The sequence below is a fragment of the Serinus canaria genome, chromosome 12 (genome assembly GCF_022539315.1).
Source record: "Serinus canaria isolate serCan28SL12 chromosome 12, serCan2020, whole genome shotgun sequence".
Lineage (NCBI taxonomy): Eukaryota > Metazoa > Chordata > Aves > Passeriformes > Fringillidae > Serinus > Serinus canaria.
In genome coordinates this window covers 12,064,997-12,086,364 of record NC_066326.1, presented here as the reverse complement: position 1 = coordinate 12,086,364, position 21,368 = coordinate 12,064,997, and the positions used below count along the sequence as shown (strand labels likewise).

The 21,368-nt window shown below is 41.9% G+C and overlaps 2 protein-coding genes across 4 annotated transcripts; one reads left to right on the top strand and one right to left on the bottom strand.

Annotated features, from left to right (window-relative positions):
* The first annotated feature begins 276 nt into the window (after positions 1-276).
* Positions 277-7,438, top strand: PDE12 (phosphodiesterase 12). Of its 3 annotated transcripts, XM_050979419.1 has the most exons (5): positions 277-1,547; positions 2,552-2,630; positions 3,324-3,522; positions 4,956-5,125; positions 6,730-7,438. In XM_050979419.1, exons 1-5 carry the CDS (start codon positions 309-311, stop codon positions 6,750-6,752), a joined length of 1,710 nt encoding a protein of 569 aa, XP_050835376.1. In that variant the 5' UTR covers positions 277-308; the 3' UTR covers positions 6,753-7,438. The 3 variants fall into 3 exon arrangements, with proteins under 3 accessions (XP_050835376.1, XP_050835375.1, XP_009089503.2); XM_050979418.1 differs by lacking the exon at positions 6,730-7,438 and having other exon boundaries at positions 4,956-6,346; XM_009091255.4 differs by lacking the exons at positions 4,956-5,125; positions 6,730-7,438 and having other exon boundaries at positions 3,324-4,940.
* Positions 7,439-10,582: 3,144 nt separating this feature from the next.
* ARF4 (ADP ribosylation factor 4) lies at positions 10,583-21,256 on the bottom strand. The gene is made up of 6 exons (XM_050979325.1): positions 20,972-21,256; positions 14,849-14,929; positions 14,261-14,370; positions 13,042-13,113; positions 12,420-12,545; positions 10,583-11,534 (listed from the first exon to the last, which is right to left on the bottom strand). The coding sequence occupies exons 1-6, from the start codon at positions 21,036-21,038 to the stop codon at positions 11,448-11,450; spliced, it is 543 nt and encodes a 180-aa protein (XP_050835282.1). The 5' UTR covers positions 21,039-21,256; the 3' UTR covers positions 10,583-11,447.
* Positions 21,257-21,368: the final 112 nt, after the last annotated feature.

The following is a 21,368-nucleotide window of genomic DNA, read 5'->3' as shown; positions in this document are numbered from 1 at the left end:
GTCGGCCAGACTCACGCCGTGCCGGCGGGTTAACGGCGGGGCGCGGGCGGCGGGCACGGGAGCGAGAGCGAGAGCACGGCCCGGAGCGGGGCATGTGGCACCGGCAGGGGTCGCTGCCTCACGGCCAGGGGCGCGAGCCCGCCCCCTCGCCGCCTTCCGCGCGGCCACGCCCCCGTCGCGCGCGCCGCCGGCAGAGGCAGCCCCGCCCCGCCCGTTGCTCCGCCCCCGTCGCGCGCGCTGACGACTCAGCCCCGCCCCGCCCGGGGGTTCCGGCCGCGCCCCGCGGAAGTCGCAGCGGCGCCGGGTCCATGTGGCGTCGGCTCCGCTCCGCCCTCCGGAGCCTCCGCGGCTCCTTCGCCGCACCTCCGCACGGCGGTGGCGGCCACCCGCCCGTCGCCATGGAGCGCGCCGTGGTGCGCTGCGTGCCGTCCGAGCCCAAGCTGAGCCTGCGGTTCGTGCTGCCCGACGGCAGTGCTCGGCACATGCAGCGCGACCAGGAGGAGCCGCTGGGGCGGGCACTGGCGCGCATCGCCACCAACGCCGCTAAGAGCCACGGCAAGGCGGGCAAGAAGAGCAAGAAGGTGCGGGCGGAGGACAGCGCGGAGGGCGAGGCGGCGGTGCCGGCAGTGCGGCTGTTCTCCCGCGACGGCGCGGCGGTGGCGGAGGAGGTGCCGAACGCGGCTGCCTGGCAGGACGGCGCCGTGCTGCACATCGGGGACGCGCGATACCGCGTGGAGCGCAACCCGCCCGCGCTCACCGAGCTCCGCCTGCCGCGCTCGCTCCTCGCCGGCTTCCCCGTGTGCCCCAAGGTGAGCGCCGAGTTCGCCGCGCCGCAGCACTGCCTGTTCCGCTGGTTCCGCGAGCAGCGCCCCGCGAGCGGCGGGGAAGAGGCTGGGGAGGCCTGGGTGGAGACGGCGGTGGCCGAGCGCGTGTTCACGCCGTCGAACGCGCTGGTGGGACTGCGGCTGAAGCTGCGCTGCACGCCCGGGGACGGGGAGCAGCGCTACGGCCCGGCCCTCGAGGTGGAAAGCAGCGGTCCCGTGGAGGCCGGGCCCGGCGCTTGCACCTTCGACGCCCGGCACCTCTACACCAAGAAGGTTTGCGGCCACGGCTCCGTCCGCGCCGTCTCCTACAACATCCTGGCCGACGCCTACGCGCAGACAGAGTTCTCCCGCACCGTGCTCTACCCCTATTGCGCTCCTTACGCCCTGGAGATCGACTACCGCCAGAACCTACTCAAGAAGGAGCTGGCGGGCTACAGCGCCGACCTCATCTGCTTGCAAGAGGTGGATAAATCTGTCTTCGTAGACAGCTTGGCCCCGGCGCTAGATGCTTTTGGACTGGAGGGGCTGTTCAGGATTAAGGAGAAGCAGCACGAAGGCCTGGCCACTTTCTATCGCAGGGACAAGTTCAGCCTCCTCAGCCAGCACGACATCGCTTTCAGCGAAGCCCTGCTCTCAGAGCCGCTGCACAAGGAGCTGAGTGAGCAGCTGGCCAAGTACCCCCTGGTGCAGGAGAAGGTGCTGCAGAGGTCCTCGGTGCTGCAGGTACCAGCTTTGACGTGTCTTCTTCTCTTTCCCTTCTTTTTTCCCCCTTTCTCCTCCTCCCACTGTCTCCAGGTGCAGCAGAGCCAGCGTTGTTGAGCTTCAAGCAGCAGAAGGGAGGTGAGGGATTAAGAGTTTGAAACATGGAACTTTGTTCTCTGTGAGCTGGGGTAATGGATAGAGGAGAAGTTGAGCTTAGGAGCAAAAACCATTGAGATGTTAGTCAACAGCATATATGGAATTACCAAAATTTGGTAAGGCATTATTATTTTGCTTTAAAATGAAAACAGCTGTTGAGATTCTGGGCCAGGTAATGATTTCTGGCTGGTGGTATTGGCAGCCAGTGTTTCACTACTTACTTTTACATATCAGAATATATTTTATAAAACTTAGATCTTATAAATCAATTTTAAGTTAGTTGAGTATGCTTTATAATGTCTCTTTTAACAAGTGACAGGAGGGAGACAAATAAGGTTGGACAGGTGTGTGAGCTTCCTGATGCCAGAGGATCTGCCCACTGAGCTGTTGTGCAGGTACAAGTGTGGAAGGTAGGGGGCTGTGTCAGGAACTGCAGAAACACCAGTAAAAGTTTCCTGCTCATGGACTGAGTAGGACTAATGGGATTTCTTTGATAACTGAAATCACCTCCAAAGTTTTGTTCAGTTTAACAATTATGGAATGCTACATTTGCTTGCTAAAAATGGAGATTTAGCTCCAGTTCTGTTGCAGAGAGTGAATACGAAAGTATTTCATAATGGTACAGCTTGAACTACATCTTACGAAAAAATATGGCCAAACCAGACACAGTCAAAAGAATGTTTGTTAAATGATGTAGCAGACCTTACATAGAAGATTATTGAAAAGTACAGCTCCTAAATTGAGTTTATTGGTTATAAGCATCAGATTCTTTGAACTGGATTGCCACAGAAGCATAAGCTGAGTAGTGCATTTTAAAATATATAACCTCTCTATTTAAGGCTTAACAAAGACTGTTTTCTTTCTTAAAGGTTTCGGTTCTTCAGTCTACCACTGATCCTTCCAGGAAGCTTTGTGTAGCAAATACTCACCTATACTGGCACCCCAAAGGTAATTTTGGCACATTCCTGCATGTAGGATAACTGGGTTTGGAAAGGTTTTTGCTCTTCCTTTGGAGAATAGATTTCCCACCATTCTTTTGCAGCTGTAGCCTTTTCTTCCGGAACTGAGGGTTTCCTGCTTACTTCTTATCTAGATGAAATCAAGCCAGACCCCTAGGTCTGTTTATATATTTATTTTTCTAGTGTGCCTAGGAGTCAATAGAATCCAGCTGAAAGCAAGGCAAGTCACATTGCACATAATTCACCCAAAAAGCAGCCCATAAAATAGTGAGAACTTTGTGTGTGCTTATGGTTTCCCAGACCTGTTGAACATGGAGCCTCTCCCAGAGTACTGCCAGGAGGGGCAACCAGATTGGGCTCCAGAAGCTGTTAGGAGAGATTCTTCTCTTCTCAGTTACTTTTCTTTTGGTTCTGTGCATTTTTGGGAATATTATTAGGATGGTTGCCATGAAATGGAAAACTGCTGTATATGGGTGTTAAAGCTTCAGAGTTCTTGCATGGGTGAGTTGAAGTTGAAATTGTCTGTAACTCAAAAACTTTCATAGTCACAAACTTTAAAGGCTTCTTAATTAATGTAAACTATTCTAAAATTCAGGATTGCTGTTTCAGAGCTATATATGCTTAAATGAGCAACTCAGTGCTGTTCTGCCCTATTTGAAATAATACTTTTTTATGTCCTTAGGTGGGAACATCCGTCTGATCCAGATTGCTGTAGCCATGTCTCACATCAAGCATGTAGCATGTGACCTGTATCCCAGGATCCCAGTCATATTCTGTGGAGATTTTAATAGCACACCCTCCTCAGGAGCTTACAGTTTTATCAGCAGTGGTGGCATTGCTGAAGATCATGAAGACTGGGTCTCAAATGGGGAGGAAGAAAGGTGCAGTATGACTCTAAGCCATCCTTTCAAACTGCTTAGTGCTTGTGGAGAGCCTGCTTATACAAACTATGTTGGTGGGTTTCATGGATGTCTGGACTACATTTTCATTGACAGAAACGCTCTAGAGGTGGAACAAGTTATTCCATTGCCAAGTCATGAAGAAATAACAACCCACCAGGCTTTGCCAAGTGTTTCACATCCTTCTGATCATATAGCACTAATATGTGACTTGAAGTGGAAATAGAGTAGCTCTGGCATGGTGCTTTTGGAGGTTTTTAAACAAGAAATGTAATTTAATGTCCTGCTGGGCAGCTGAGGTTAGACCCTGACTTGTATGCTACTAAAAGGAAAGCCAAAATGATTAATGAAGAGTTCATGTGTTTAATGGCTTTACTGAGTATTGTCACAGTGTTCAGAATATTTGCATGACAACTTCCCCCTTTTTATATGCTAATGGGAAAAAATACATTGAAGACAGGGTTTTGAAAATTGGTTTGTCATATACCTTTTTAGTGGTGTTTTTAAAGAATTAAGAATTATTTTGTTTAAAAAAAAAAGGAATTTAATCTGATTTGTAAGACAGTCTGCAAATTGAACCCTTTTTAATTCACAAATAAACACAGAACCCAAACCCAAATGGATTTAGTTGACTCCACTTTGATTAATATCATGGTAATTTAGGTTCATAAATTGTCTTGATCACGTACCATTACTATGGCACAACTTCTAGTAAGTTGCAAGAACGATGTACTTGTACCTACCAACTTCTGAAATTATGTTGTTATCTGTGAGTAGACCTTGTCAAAAATTAACCATGTTAAATTCAAGGCTATAATTGATTTGGAAGCAATTTGTCTGCCCACATAACATGGGTAATGAGGATAATGTTAACACCTTCTGAAATTGGACTACATGAAGAAACAGCATCTACTTTGAACATATGCTCCTTCTGGTTTGAGTCATCAGCAATAAAAGATACTGGAGTTTAGGATAGCCAGCTTTGGATGGTTGCTCCCTGGGAGGGAGATTTTTATCACTGTCATCTGTTTTCAGGTGGGGAGAGGTACAGAACAATGTGGTGCATTAGTTATCTGTCCCTACCTCTTTACAAAGAAACACAAGTGAATTGCAAACCCTTATCACAATGGTTGTATTTTGTTTCTCTCTTGCATACAAAGACAGCCTGGATTTCTAGTGTTTTTACATGCATATTTTCTTTATAAATAGCCTAGTTTGCCCTATTTTATAGGATGCAGGGAAGTGTATTTTATCCATACCTTCACGGAATGTGTTGGAGTGGGTTCAGTCATTTAACAAGCTTCTTGCCCTGCATCATTCATTCATGGGAAACAAAGCATTTGGAAACAATTCACTAGATCTTCCTCTTTCACCTAATAAAACTCCCTTTATCAATTGTCTGTCACAGTTTTCAGGTTCTTTTCTAGTTACTGCTGTCTTTTATGGCAAAACAAGTCTGCCTGGGTTGATAAAAGCTGTGTACTCTGTGCTTGCACACCTGGTCACCTCCCCTGCATTCTGGTGCTCTGTAGCTGGGATTCACTCAACTGTTTAAACACTACTCAAACCAGAAAGTCACTTTCAGGTGAGATATTTCTAAGGGTTTTGGTGCCATCTCTTGCCACAGTAATTGCTATGTTGTGGGTGGTGGTGTGCAGAAGCTTTTAAATAATCTGCTGTTGTCTGTAATTTCCAATACAATTACTACTGCGTTTTGCTGCTGTAGTGTCGGCATCATGACATCTAACATGATGCTGGTAGCTGCTGTAGCAAAGCCCTCAAGGCAGGTTTACCTTCAGAGAGCATACCAGGCTAAAAAGATACAGGCCCATAAACCTCCAAACATGTCTCAAACAGCATGATGTGAGAAGACCAATCTCATGAACTGTCCAGTGTTTCATTACCACCTCTGCTCACAGATAAAGGGAAATGGACAAATTCCAGTACTCGGAGTCTGTAGAAGCCTGTGTTGCTAAAGAGCTCATCTAAATGTCCTTCAAAGCAGATTCCTTTCAACAACATGGGCAGTTAACCTTCCCTCTTATCCCAAACTCTCTTACCTGATCCGCTCTATCACCTGTGAATTGTCTCCTTGTTCCTGCTCATGCCACACCAAACTAAAACAGGGATGTGATCCTGTTAAAAATACAGGGCTTTTAGTTCTTTTGCTTGTACTATTATTTTAGCGGATCTTTATGTCCTGAACTTAATTACTTTAAAGCCCTTTGTGCCCAAAGAACTGATACAGGCTTGGAGGTGGATGGAAAGAGGTGATGAAAACTTAAAGCAAGACTTTAACCTGCTCCAACAGATCCACCCCAAAACATAACACAAGACCTCAATGACATGGTGCTCATTTATTCCAACAGCTTTGCCAGGCTATATGTAAACGCTCAGATTTCTGGTTTTGTCAAGTCAGCACTTTAGCTAAGCTATATGGTAGCTAAAGTATCTTTGGATACAAAAGGGAAGCAAAACAGAATGTGGCAATAAAAGTGGCACATGGATGTTAGATCACTGTGCTAGTGATGGGCTCTCCCTGAAAAATTGGGCCCTAAATAATTTAGGTGAATCTTTGATCAGTTTTTTTAATAAGTCTAATTAAAAAATAATGTGTAAATCAGTATTGCATGAATTGATGTCTGTACTCTCCTAGACCTCAAAGTTCATTTAAAAAGTATTGCTGATTCATAACTTCAAGATACATGTGAGGAGAAAATCTTGCAAACAGAATGGAAGATGTAAACTCCCTATCTGGGCAATAAATTTTACTAATTCAATAAATGAGGGAACACTTATACCTGAAGATGTAACATTTGCAGGCATATGGCATCGTAAAGGGCAGAAAAATTAATTGGAAGATCTGTTCAAGAAAAAAATCCAGTATCAACACCAGGGAAAACACTGAAGGTGACTGCATTACAGTTGAGTCAGAAATACAGAGGCCTACAAATTACCAGCACTGAAAAAAAAAGAGAGAAAAAAACCAAACTGCACTGAGTAATGCAGGTTGTGGGCTGGCAAGAGAAATATTTCAGTCAGAACAGTAAGATTGCAATTGTGAAGTTTGGAAGTGAGATTGTATTACTTTCATGGGCTAATTGAGCTCCCCTTGTAACTCAAAAGAACATTCTTGTCCTCATTTTAATTACAAATCCATTACAACTGGGTTACTTTGTCTCTTCCAAGCCCAAAACATTAAAAATCTGTAACTTGTCTCTGGAACCAGAAGATGGAGCTGCTCAGAGAACAGAATTGCTTCGTGCTCTGCCTTCCTTCCGAGAAACAGCAGCTCCCTCCCGCTTGCTATGCTGGTACTTGGGCTGCTGCCTCTGGCTCCCTGCAGACCAGGGAGAGGGAGTGCAAAGGGAAGCTGGGATCTGCAGGAAGCAAGTGGTGAGGACAAACACAGCACTGGAACAGGCCCTTGTTCATGGTAGATAATCCTTTACTATGTTTAGGAGAAATTCAGCCCTGTGAGCTGATGCTGGGGAATCTCCAGACCCAGTATCCTCTAGCTAGGAAACTGCAGCAGCAGAGGCTGACTGCCAATAGCAGCAACATGTCAGGAACCTGCCGCACGACAAGAATGAGAATGCAGCACGAGGGTCTAAATTAGGAAAGGGACAGTTCTTTTGGGGGTAAAAGAACCCTTAGGTATACCTTTGGCCCAGAGCCCCCGTGCTCCCAAGCTGTATTTACATCTGTGTAAGGTAACAGATGGTGCTTCCTACTGCACTTATGTTGATTTTTAACTCCCATTTTGGCTCTCCCTACACCTCTGGACCTTGCCCAGCAATTAATTCTTCCTCTGTAAATCATGTGCAGAACCTACATGTGTACAAGTCCCATTCAACTTGTCTCCATTTTATTTCATAAACCTAAACTCACCTGTACTTGTTCCTCATCCAGCAATTGGAAAGCTTCATGCCCTTCACAACAAAAAACTGGGTAGGATTTTCTTGCATCTTTGTAAATGTGGGTGGGATTTTTTTGTTTTTGTTATTCAACATTCCCAGACCACCTGCTAAGGAAAAAGGAAAATCTATTTGCCTTCTACTTGAATTTCTCATCTCTGATTCACTAAACTTAAAGAGAGACGGTGCTGCCTCCTGCCTGGCTGTTGTCTCAGAAGGGAGAAGTTTCTTCTTTCACAGTAGCTCCTGCTGTGTACAAACTCATCATTCACAAGAATATTACAGAACTAAGGGCACTCAAAACACTGACCTTCTGAAGGCTCATTTTTAGGCCCTGGGTATTGTGAAATGTTTACCTGTGTATTTGATACGTACAAAATCAACCAAGTTCTACCAGATCCTTCAGACTGGTCTGGCAACTTGAAACTCCTATTATTCTTTCCCCTGACCATATCTGTTCCACACAAAGAGGTCTCTTATCCTCCTGTGACAGTACTTGAATTCTCACACATTTCTTACATCACTGCTATTTTTGAAAGGTATAATTCAAGCATTAAATAAAGTACCTATATGTATCATGATAAAGCAAGCAAGGATACCAAATATGATTGAGAGAAGAATGAAGAAAAGGGAGGAGAAAAATGGTATGAAAAAAACAAGGGGAAAAATACCCAGTGTGCTAAGGCATCAGAGCTTTCAACCTGTCAAATTAATTGTGTGGATCTTTATGTTTCAAATATGTTTCGCATATTCTTGGCATAGAAAGAAAATTGTTTCAAGTCTTTCAGCTCCTACCAAGTAAGAGGAAAGGCCTTAAACATTTCCGCTTTGGCAGCTCAGCTTTATTCACAAATCCAACAGCAGCATATGAAGCGTAGCTCCTTAAGTCCCCATTCTTGACTAGGGTGGGAAAGACATACTAGACAAGGTGATGTGTAAAGTTTCATCATATTGCACTCAAACTGCCTTTGTCCAGACCTTTATAGAAGGATTTCTTAAGCTAACAAGAGACTAATAACTGGGCTCTGAATTTTCTTTACGGGCAAACCCCAAACCAAGGTTTTACACAACCTGGGCTATTCTTGTAAGCAATTTAAAAAAAATGAAGATAATGCATGTGTTTAATATTCGAGAAATAAATTGTGTCACCATGGTCAAATAAAAGAAAACCCACTCTTTCTTCAGTATTTTGTTCTCTATAGTTAAGCTGGCCATCTGACACACTGAAATAAAGCTTCCTGTACACAAATATTACTTGACTAACTCCCCAGTGCAGCAGAACTTACCCATTTGTTTAAATATAGAAGGTAATGTACACAGAGACATTTCAGCTACTGGAACTCAGGATTTCCTGTACTACAGTGAATGAGGAACACATTTTTAGCAGTCTCATGCCTGTTCAAGATTTTGAACTTCAGGGACAGCAGTTCCCTGAAGTTCAGGTACTTGACTTCTGATAGGGAAATGACAAACCATATTAGTATCTAAACTCTTAACAGACATGAGGAAATTGGGTGTTCATGGGAATTTCATCTTCCTCTGAAGAACAGGGCTGTACTGTATGTTGTTGCTGATGTAAAACATTGTTTACTGCATTTCAGTGCAAGCTGTAGCCTTAACCCTCATACAGATTCCGTCACTCTTAAAATGAAGTCCAAGATCTTCATTACTTTCCGACTTGAAAAAATTATTCATTTTATAGCAGAATTACACCTACTGATACAAAAACCCAAACATGATGACTCAGAAATATGAACTTCGTATACACATGTTGCAACTGAAAAGCATAGTGGCTCAACAGAGCTCACCTCAACTTGAATACTTACTCATTTAAAAAATTAAATCTCTACCAAGCAGAATGTTTCCTTCATGGTTTTAGGCCTAATTTAAGTATCTACAATTTCATTTAAAGACTACCTCTAACTGTGTAACAAGCATTGTTTATTTTAACCTACTAGGACTACAAAAACCAGCTTGTATTAGAGACAAGCTGTCTCTTCTGAACAAGGTGTACGTTTTAAGGTTTAATTCAAAGAACTGCATTGCTAGAAATGTGCACATCAATAGCTACTGATCAAATGCATGGGTATATCAGCTTTGGTTAATAAGTAATCAGCAATTCATTAAAGGTGCAGGCAAAACCCTTCTCACCTTACACTGTCTCCTGGGTTTCCGTTACTCACTGAAGACATTTAAGGAGTGTATTCAAAAACTCTGGAATGCTCCCTGCTTACCTGTGCTCATAGTAACAGCACCTCCTAAGAAGTTAAACCTCACTTACAGCACAAGCTACCCAGGAAGGTGTTCTGAACCAAAATTAGCTTGAGTTTACAAGACCTTGTCACTGGGATTTCTTGTAGCAAGGGTAACCAGACCTGGGTGGAAAATAAGAAGCATTTAGCCTGAAACTGCAACAGAATCATGCTTCAGGTTCCTAAAGACATCCAATCAATAGGACAGCACATTTTAGTTGGGAGGGTTGAACAGTATTTGCTTCTATACAGCAGACAGGCAACAGGAAAAGATTCTAAACCACCCATTAGAAGCAGCCTCAAAACACATATTAATTTATGCCTTTTGAACTACAAAGGTGTAAGGAGACAGAAATATGAAAACAGACAGCAGCAGTTGTGTAGAAATGATTTTTGAGGGGTGATTATCAGCATTATTATAATATTTGCTATATCCCTGTAAAAGCACTCAGGTTACCTTCCCAGCTAGCCACCAACAGAATGTGTGACTCTCCTGCTGGGACCCATGTAGGTTTTGACATGTAGGTAAAACTATGAAACAGACATGCATGCTTTTTAGGCAGTTCAAATTTGTTTTATTACAATTTTTTAACTGTTAGTATTTTCATATCTGGACATCTTGAAAGGAATTTTAGATTTACAACTTCAAAAGACATTACAGAATTATGTAAGCCCCATTGACAGCTACTCTACTGCACTGTATACAACTTGGTTGCCTCCATTCCATGTCCCACTCTATACAGCTCCAAACAAGTGAAAATTTGAGACTGGTGTCCATATTCAAGCTGCAGGAAAGCTCAGTATATGGAGAAAGAATAAATGATAATTTGCATTCAACTATTTCAGGAATCAAGAAGAGAATACACAGAACTATACATTTTATCATTTTATTAGGAATAATTCCAAGTGGGTTATGAAGAAACAAATCCATTGAGTTTCATGAATTTTCCAAAATTTCCTTATGAAGATATGTTCACCAACAAACAGTAAAACTTCAGCAGAACTATTATACACTGGGCAAAAATAGTCAGGCTGATACCAAAAAGCAACATGCAACATAAAAAAAAGATACAATATAAAGGAAGACAATCTGCTGAATATTAAAAACAACCTCAACATGAGCTCTTCGCAACCAGCACAGAACTATTCTACCCATCAAATCCAATTCACACAAAGGCAAGTTGGGCTGACAGAACCCAAGGATTAATAAAATGTTCCTCAGTGCAGTAGATTTGTATAGTGTTTTAGAGCATTTCCTTGGCTTGGAACAAGCAGAATTAGGAAATCTTTTTGGCAAGGGAGAGAAATAAATACATACGGAATGCTACATTTTTAAATCAGCAGACTGTCTGAGGAATGAAACGACATCAGTAAACTAAGAGTAGCAGGGAGAAAAAAAATTAAAACATTAATTTATTGGGGCTCAAAGAGTATTCCAAACAGATCTTAAAGATGTCACAATAACTATATTCAGGCATTTAGGCTAACAAGGGGAATAAAATCAGAAGATACACTTTTTCCAAGTTAAGGAGATTTTTACCCAAGCATATTGCTACCTTTGCAACATGTAGCTCGGTAAACAATAAATTGGCAATGAAACAAGTTGAAACGCTGTAATATCCTGCCCAAATATCAGTTCCAGATATTGTAATAACCAAGACGCAAACTAATTTTGTTGTAACAAGCCTAGACCACTTATATCAAACATGTCCCTGGTGAAAGAGTCATCCAGTTGGAATTAGCGTTTTGAGAGTTCATTTGACAGCCAGTCAAGTCCCTCATACAGACCAGTTCCTTGCGTAGCACAGGTAGCCTGGACATACCACTGTTAATGCAGAATACAAAAATTCAATTTAAATACTGACAAAATGTAGGCTAAGTTATGACAGTGTGTGATACTCTTTAGTGTTGTTATAATTGTGTGTGTGTGTTATACCAGTGTTCTTTAAATACTATTTTGTGCTGTAAGTAGAGTCAAGATTGAACAAATGGTATTTTAAAAAATTTTAAGTACATGCAGTGCAGAGGAGGTTCAGACATTATCCAGAAATTCAAATGCTGGCCTAGTAAAGGCTACAACATAGCTTAAGGCATCAAGAAACAAATACAGAACTTGTATTTGGTTTACATGCTGAAAACTACTTCTTGTCTCTGAAAGACTGCTCTTTGGGAAGTGAACATGGAATTACCTACATGAATGGACCTCTGCAACAGCTTCTATGGTCAGGATCTTAGTGAGCCAACACAGACGCTCACATTATAAAAGGTAGGATGGTTCATGTGAAGCAAACCTGTGTCTCTAAAACTTGAGCAGATGAAGTCTAATGTTTTAGAAGCTACATAAGTTCCTCCTGGAGGTGGGAATGCAGAATGCATTTGTTCTCCCAGAGTACTGAGAAAACAGGAAAGCCTGTCACATACTTTGTGAAATGCTGGATGTCTGCATTTCAATGACAAACTGGAATGTTTGTATGTTTTCAGAAAAAGGTGAGAAATGAAACACCTCTAAAAGCTGAACACACTGGATTCTACTTCTAAATCACTTATTTTGAACAAGGACCTGAATTATGCATTATGAAGTTTAACAGCAGGTGTGTGCATCTTTCTAAAGAAAGAGGTGAAAGCTACTCTTTCCCTTAGAGGAACTTTACGTTTATGATAAATAATAGAGGGAAAAAAGAGTTCAGCAGTCAGAAAGCTGAGCACTTACAGTTCTGTTACGCAGAGACTGAAGGCCTAGTTTATCTGTCATTTCACTGATTGCCATGGCATTTGGCAGGTCCTGTTTGTTTGCGAACAGAAGCAGCACCGCATCTCGCAGCTCATCCTCCTGAAGCTAACAGAAAAAAACAGGGATGTTATTAAATTGCTTCAGTTACTAAAAAAAAAAAAATCTAAATACTGATTTAAGGGTTGTAAACATTTTCATTCTTGCTCCTGAAGTCACTAGTAAGTATTGAATGAAATTCAACTAGCATACAACAGAACTCCTGCAATTAAGGAAGTCACCTTTCAATTTAAAAAGTTTAAATTTATGGGCACCTTGCTGATGAAATATTCTCTAGCACCAATCTGTTCTTCCAAAATTCTTTTCCTGCCGCATTTCTATCAAGGTTTCATGAATGAAAGGTTCTGACACATTACTGGCTCTCCACAGAGTGGAAATAACATCTTGGTGCGCTATGTGACCCAGAATTACCAGCTGAATACAATACACACTGTACAGACTCCCTAAAACTGTAAAATCCTAAATCTCTTAAGGAACCTGACAAATATTCAAAAACAGAACAAGTCAGTCTAACAAATATACCTCAGAAGATATTGATATTTACCATTTTCTGCAGCTCTTCTGCTGCTTCCTGGATTCTCTCTCTGTCATTGCTGTCTACCACAAAAATGAGGCCCTATAGAAAGTTAAGCAGATTTGAAAAAAAAAAAGTAAATATGCAGCCCTATTCTTAAACCACCAAAACACTCATATTGAATATTGTGATTGCTTACCTAAGAAAGGGGACAAATATAACAGAACTTTCTGTTTAAACAATGCATGATAAGTGTCTGAACAACTACCTATGTCTCAACTTAAAAATAAAGTTAGGGGGAAAAAAAGCAATAAAATCACATAAAATAACTCTTCCCCCTCCCCTTTCACTCACTCTATTGAAAATCACAAGTGCTTCACCATCTCATATTTAACCGAAAAAACCCACACCCTTAAAGTAATGCCTGAATTTGTTTTAAAAAGTTTGTATCAAACAGTATTTCTAATGACATCTCTGTTATTCAAGGGCTCTTCTTACACTATTTACTTTTAACCTTTCAGTCTGAAAACCTTGCTTTTATCATTGTCTTCAAGGAAAGAGAAGTATCTTTTAGAAGTATTTAGTAACAGGACAGGAATAAGGAACTGAAAATAAGTATTGCTCTATTCACAACAGTGTGGTGGTGCAAGGTCCCTTTTGGCAATCCAGACCTCTATATTTTTCTGCACCAATCATATGTATCATGCTGCACACAAATATCATGGAAACAATTCTATATTCAAGACAAGAAAAAAAAAAAAACCCAAACAAACTCACTGCAGAAGTTTTCTGATACTAATAAGCAACTTACCTCACTACTTGTAAACCAAAGGTATCAAAAAACTGATGGCAGTCACATCATTGTGAAGCTATCACTTTTCAATCAATTGGTAACAAGATCTTCTACCATATTTTAGATACTCAGCTTATTAAAAACACTGATTTACCATAGTAAAAGCCATATATTTTAAGAGTTCCTCAGAACAAACCAGTTGCTCTGGCACATTACAGAACATTGGTAGACCCTAAAGGACTTGGTCATTGAGAGGCTACACTCACAACTAGGTTTGAAACCTTCAGGGGAACAAACTAGCGTCAACTAGAATAAAATCTGGGTACCCTCAGAAGTTGCAGGAAGTAGTGCAGAGCCTTTCTGAAAGAAAGAAAACAACTTTCCATATGTACTCTACAAAACACAATGAGGCTTTACAAAGCAGGTCTTTAACTATTGCCATCTGAGTTCTCTTACCTGTGTGTTTTGGAAATAATGCCTCCAAAGAGGTCTAATTTTATCTTGACCACCAACATCCCAAACTGTGAAACAAATGTTTTTATATTCTACCGTCTCCACATTAAAACCTAAAAATGAAGGAGTTCAGTAATTAGAAATAGTTAATTCTAGTGTTAAAAGATAATTCTAACCATGTTAAAGATAGATACTTCCTAAGGTACACTTCTCCCAAATATGTATAAAGTGGCTTATCAATACTGAACTGATAAATCAGGAAGAAAACTGACTGAAGGGGGAAAAACCACAAATCACTTAAATCCAAGTCCCAGTGGCTGAGCACAAACTGTGAGGCTCATGATGTTTGGGGTAAGTGGTGCTATTTATCTGGTTCCTGTCTTCCTGGGCATCTGCGACTGGCCACAGTCAGTACCTGGATTCTGGTCTGGATGTCTCTTTGCTCTGACACAGTTATGTTATGGCAGTACCAGACAGTTATGCTTGTCTTGATTCTTATTCTACCTACAAAGATAGCAAATCACTGCACTCTTCAGAGGCCTGTCAGGTTTAGGATAACAGGAATAAAGATGTAAGAACAGGTAATCTTACCAATAGTGGGAATTGTGGTGACAATTTCTCCTAGTTTCAGTTTATAAAGAATGGTTGTCTTACCAGCAGCGTCCAAACCAACTAGAAGAAAGAGAAAACTTGCTTTAGTTCACAAACTGAACTACAGCCTGCTAATTTAAAAGCATGTCATTTTACATGCAGAGTATTAAGGGTTTTTTACTGAGAACAGCTTTTTAAACACTTTTAACTCATTGCTGAGAAACTACTGTATGTTTCTCCCAATCTTCTCTACCCAGCACCGAGAGAGAACAAGTAATGAAGAAAACAAGCTCAGTAAGATGCCTCCATTCACAACCTACATGCTCACAAGTTTCAAGGAATCTTCCTTAGTATTTGTGTTAATTAGGCTTTTTGTCTCACATTGAAAGTTTCTTCTGTGTAAATCAGGATGATTTTACAAGCCCAGCAACAATCTACAAGCAGCACAGTTTCTAACTGATCACACATTTGTTACTTTACTAAGCTGGGGAAGGCCTCCCTTACCCAACTTCCCGCAAAGCTCAGCTTCACAGGCACACGTGGACCAACTGAAGTTGGTACTATACACGAAAGACACTTCTTGTCCCTTATTCCAGACTCTCCTCCCTTTGCTAAAACATTTCTTTAGCACTGAAAAAACCACAATCAGGCAGCTCTCATCATCCCTCCACATATACCACAAGGGCTGTAGAGATTCTTCAGAATATCATTTCCATACAGTGAGATCTACTAGGATGCTTCCATTACAAGTCTCCTCCTAATGACTGTTGGTCATTTCAGAAGACCTTCTGCACTTAAATTTGTTGTCTTGTTTCTAAAACAAAACTTAAGCTTGCTGTTTTTCAATGTAAGCTATATGGTAGATATGGGACACTTCAGAAATAAAATACAACGAAGTCTAAGACATTTTTTTAAACATATCACCAACACTGCAAGCATACACTGTAGTTTTCCAAAACTGTGAAACTGCTTATTGTTAAGCATTTTTGAACACATAAATGTAACTCAAAATAGAATTCTTTAAATTAGAACCCAATACCTAACACACAAGCACCTCCATAAACAGCAGGTACTAAACACCACAGTACAAAATGTCTCTTTTGTCGGTAACATTTGCCCAAACAAAAATACCTCCCATCAAAAGAGTTAATGAATGCTTTTGCAAGAAACCAAATGCTATCCTCATTTTATAAGGTTAACATACATCCTTAAGCATTCTGAGTTAACTTCCAACTCTGCAACTGCAATGCATTAAGCTTTAAGTGGTTTGGTGACTCTCCTATTAATAATACAACTGTTTCCTTAGCATTGCAAAAAAAAGGGGGATTCAAAATTACCTGCTCATTCAGAATGAAACCAAACTCTTGAAAAACCTCCTTTTTCACAAGACACAAACTGCTGTTGCAGCAAACTAATTTTAAAAACCCTATCTATAATTGACCTACATTCCAATAGCGTGCACAAGATTAAACATACCAATGCAGCTTCTTTTTGTAATTTTATCGTTGTATGTTAAAAAAAAAAATGTTGTTTTAATTCTTAATGTCATGACAGCACAAAACAAAGGGTGTGGGGTGGAAATCTACCATCAAAACCAAAATTCCTTGACTCTAAATTTGCGCCAAATGAAATGTAAGGGGTTTGAGTTTGCTATTGTTTAAGTGTTGGTCTCCTTCAGAACCACACACAAACATGAACAAAAAAAGTCACAGTGCAGCAGAAATTACACAAGGACTTGCAAGCCATGAAACTTCTCAATGCCACAATTCTCCCCACACCAGTGAAGTGTCAGGTCACCTTATAAAACCCTCTAAGCTGACTTCAGAACCCTCAAATACTGCACCTAAGCTGAAAACCGATGCTTTTAACAGCACAATGCTTGAAGCCCAACACTATTTTCACACAGCTCAACCTCAAGTAAGCACTTGTAGGACATGCAGACCTTCTTAAGTACATATAATGCCTGTACATGATATGGTAGGGTTTTTTCCAGTAAATTAGTAATAAGATAATTTAGTGAACCAATTAAGAGTTACAACTACTACTCAAAATTATTCTTATTGCTCCCCACCAAAAAACTACTCTCTTATCAATATAACAAACATTGACAAGATCTGTTAAAATCACCAATGTAAGAAAGATGCCACTGTCTACACAAACTGCTAGAATGTATTTGAGGTTTATACTAACAACACAGATAAAGACAAAGAAAAAAGCTAATCTCATTCCAAAGAATGTACACAGGGTATCAAGATCCATTTGAAGACATGACTCAGAGTTAAGAAATTAGACACTAGTAGAGAATTTCTAAGTACTTGCCATATTAGGAAAATATTGCCCCAGTTACCCACTCTACCCTCATGCACCTCAGTGGTGCTGGCAGAAGGCTACAGTGCCTATGCAAGTACAAAGCCCAGACTTTGCTTAAATCCACTCTTACCCACAACTCTTGATTAAGCTGTTGGACTTTGCACCGAGGCAGGCTGAGTTACAAGGTTATGGGTACATGTTTTCTTCTTCTGACTTCACACTTGAGGCAGAAGCTTAACTGAGGGAAGGACCTTATGCAAATCCCCGTGACCCTATTTGCAAAACTCTCCTCTTTTGGCCAAATGTTATGAAGTCTAAAAAAGCAAATCATGAAAAGCATAGCCTCCATTATATTTCTTACTCCAATCTGTAATTTAAAAAAAATTCAGAGCATTAAATAACATTTAAAGTTTTGAGCTGGTAGGAAGTGTAACTACTGCTTTTAGTAATCCAGGAATAAACACGTTTACATTTACTGCAACACTAAATGTACACCTATAAGCTACTGCCACAACATAAACTTCACCAAGATTAAAAGTCACATTTAAATCTCCAAACAAAGTAAATTCCCAACTCAACATTTTCACTGATTCTACTGCCTGACTGATCATTGTCAAGATCGAGGTGTAAGAGACTCAGTGAGGGGTGTAACAATTGCAGCAATTGTAGTGCAAAGCACCAAGATTACAATAAAGTACAAATGGGAAATGCAGACCTGTACTTGCAACCATTCACCTTAAACTGAATCAAACATCCTCTTCCTCTAGCTGGAGAAAAAATATCTGCAATGCTTTCAGGTGCTGCTAAAATCACCGTGGTTCTAAGCCCTTTACTCCTCTTAAAGAGTGTTTTATTCACAGGCTGTCAGTTGTTTTTCTTAATCTCAAGCTTCTAGTTCACTTGTCCCTAGGTACATCATCCCTGACCACATCACATCCTTCATTAACCAACTTCCTACTCTGATCACTGGTGGCTGAATATCAAGCTGCCTCTCTTATTACAGCACGAAACCTCATAAAAACTACAGAAAGCCAATAGCATGCAAACCAACAGTTGTCTAAAACAACACCTGCCCAAATAAAAATCAGCTAAATTATTACGATCTGTTGCAGTGACACAATTTCCAATGAATCTGACAATTCCCACCCGATGTATTTAATAATTACCTTTGTATCTGAAGCTCCTGAGTAGTTACTATATCAGTTAACACTGCACAACTACACCAAGACACAGAACACTAATTTAAATTATGATACTGAAAAGTGCACAATGAATAGCTATCTATTTTTTCAATGACAAAAACTCATCACTGAAGAATTTCACAGACAGGTACATGTAGGATTAGGACTCATTGTTTCTACTCTTAATGCCCCAGTTGCTGAATCTGACTTTCAGACATTCAGCCCTATCCCACAGTTCTTTCTTTTCCCTCATGTTATGCCTATTTATAAAGAAAATGCATTAATCTTCTTTTCGTTCATTTCTTTCAAAAAGTAACTTAATATTTTTGAAAAATACTTACTTATACTAGTATATTTAAAAAAAACCAACAAAGTTTCAGTAACGGTATAACATTAAATATCCACTTCATACCATAAATGGAATTTGAGAACATAAAAAATAAGCAAGTGCTGTTGGTAAAACATAAAAAATAAGCAAGTCCCTGATGAGAAATACTTAAATTCTGCAGAACTTAATAACGCAAAGTCTGTTTTAGGAGCTAAATTAATTCTAATTAATCTTCAAGTCTGCAGAAACAGAAGAAAGCTGTGAAAAGGAAGTTATAATTATAAATTAATTGTCAGTTGGTATCAACTAACATAATATTTTTCCCCTAAGTACTTTACCCCACAAAGTTATTTCTTAATTGATGTTCTACATATGGAAACTTAAATGTTTGATCTTGTACAGCCCCATCTTCAAACTATACACTGAACATTATAACCTTAAGGAAAAGTGTTAATTCTATCCCGGTATTCATTCAGACATCTCTTCTCAAAGTGCTGATAGATGACATAGAATGCTATGAAGAGATTAGTTTTTGTGTTACAGTTATACACAAATTATATCATATTCAGTGTAACATTCTGCTTCTAAACATCCAGTTTATGTCCTATAACATACTCTCACCACAACACACCCTGAGTTCTACTCTCCTATACTACTTAACAAATACAGTGCTGTCCTGTGCCCTGATCCATGCCTGCATTTTAATACAAGGCCTAAAACCAAAAATTTTTAACAAATACAAAAATAAATTCATTTGAACCAACTGCTAGAAAATGCACCTTCCAAAGCCATCTCTAACCTAAATTTAACCTGATTTCCTACCAATGAAGAGCCCTGCAAACAGTTTAGATCTGCATGACATCACTTTCCTGTTTTCAGTACTCTGCAAGAAGTAACAGAACTACAAATACCACAGACTCTGTCTCACCCTACATCCTACAGTCAAGCTCACTTGGAGACTTGACTTCACTCATTAAGAGTCATATGAAGAGTCTGGCTCTTAGGGAGACAACCAAATCACCTCCTTGAAACCAACACAAGTACTAAGTTGTCTTGAAGACTAAAATGACTCAGATTATTTTGAAATTGATGAGAGTCTCTAATTTCAAACAGTTAAGACACAATAAATATTACTGGGTATGCAATAACAAACTTTACCATCACCAAATATATGGAGAACCTGAAAGATTATAATTTAAAAAAGCTGCACTACTGTGTCTGCTGTGCATACCTAGGCAGCACTAAGGATGGGTGTGTGCCAGGAAGTTTCACAGCTAGAATCCACTCCCCTTGCTGGCTAAATCCAAATGAGCACTTTATTCAGTTCCTTAGGACAAGCTACTTCAGTCAACGACCATGAAGCAATTTCCATTCACTTTGGTAAAAGAATCTGAGAAAAAATTAGAGGCTAATAACTGTTTGTCCATAAAGCTTTCAGGGGTGGGTAGATGGGTGGAAGAAGGCAGGGAAGTACTCGGAGCAGAGGAGGAAATACCAATGCAGTATGTGCTGGCTTTGACCTTTTGAACCATAATCTGAAAGTGAGAATCTTCAAGAGCCACTGGCTTCAACTCCTACACAGTATGTATCAAGAGAACAGATAATTTCAAAATAAATGGATATTAAAAATAAATTATAATGGGGGCAGACAGTAAAACTAAACAAGCACTGCAAGAGCTGCCTAGAGGGTTTTATCGGTTTGTACACGAGGCACAAAACTAATGCCCGCGGAGGCTATACCGAAACGCCCTTTCACGAGAGCCAGGATACAGACACTACAGCTCCCTACAGCTGCCGAAAATCGGCCATTATACGGCAGTTCTTACGCCCCTGGTGTTGCACACACCAGGCTTTGTCACATCCAGCTCGCGGAGCCGCAGTGCCGGGGCAGGAGGGCATGGCCGGGGCGCGGGGCTCGCTGGGCGCCCAGCCCGGAGACAGCGGCCCTGCCCGGCCGCAATTCCATCTTTGTTCCGCGCGCGGCCCGGCGCAGGTGCGGGAACGGGGCTCGGCCTCGCCGGGACCGGGGAGCGGCGGGCGAGGCAGGGAGGGGAACGGGCACACGGCGGGAGAAAAGGAAGGGCAAATACAGCCCGATCCTCACCCCCTCCCCTCCCCGCCGCTCTCCCAGCGCCCCCCCCCGCAGCCCATGGGACGGGCAGAGCGCCGTGTCCGCGCCCCGCAGTCCGGGACAGGGCGATTCCCCCGCCGTGACCCGCGGCCCGTCCCGCGGCCTCCCCTCCCCCCTCCGGCGGGACTCGGCTGCGCGGCCCCAGCCAGTCCGGGCTCTGTGGTGGCCCTCACCCATAAGGATGCGCATCTGCTTCTTGCCGAAGAGGCGCGAGAAAAGCGAGGAGATGGTGAGGCCCATGGCGGCTCCGGCGGCGCTGGGCGGCGGCGGGGGAGCGCTGAGGGAAAGAGGGCAGGAGGGAGCGCGGCCCGGCCGGTGTACGCGCACGGATCTCTCCGCGCGCGAGGCGAGCCCGGCAGCGGCGGCGGGTGCTCTGTGACCGGGGACCTCGCTCGGTCTCTGCCACGTCACGCTCGCCGCGGCCGCCCCGGCTCCAACGCGGACACGATCACGTCACGCTCGCCACATCCCTCGGCCGCAGCACCGCCCTCCGCCACCCGGCCGCGGCGCGGCGGGGACTACGGCTCCCAGCAGGCACTGTGCAGCTCTGCGCCTCGCGCTCACTTGCTA

Excerpts from the sequence above, each read along its gene's own strand:
- PDE12 (XM_050979418.1), top strand. The coding sequence starts at position 309 with ATGTGGCGTCGGCTCCGCTCCGCCCTCCGGAGCCTCCGCGGCTCCTTC. Across the intron at positions 1,548-2,551 it reads AGAGGTCCTCGGTGCTGCAG|GTTTCGGTTCTTCAGTCTAC; the intron begins GTACCAGCTTTG and ends TCTTTCTTAAAG. Across the intron at positions 2,631-3,323 it reads CCTATACTGGCACCCCAAAG|GTGGGAACATCCGTCTGATC; the intron begins GTAATTTTGGCA and ends TTATGTCCTTAG.
- ARF4 (XM_050979325.1), bottom strand. The coding sequence starts at position 21,038 with ATGGGCCTCACCATCTCCTCGCTTTTCTCGCGCCTCTTCGGCAAGAAG. Across the intron at positions 14,930-20,971 it reads GCAGATGCGCATCCTTATGG|TTGGTTTGGACGCTGCTGGT; the intron begins GTGAGGGCCACC and ends TCTTTCTTCTAG. Across the intron at positions 13,114-14,260 it reads ATTATTTCCAAAACACACAG|GGCCTCATTTTTGTGGTAGA; the intron begins GTAAGAGAACTC and ends AACTTTCTATAG.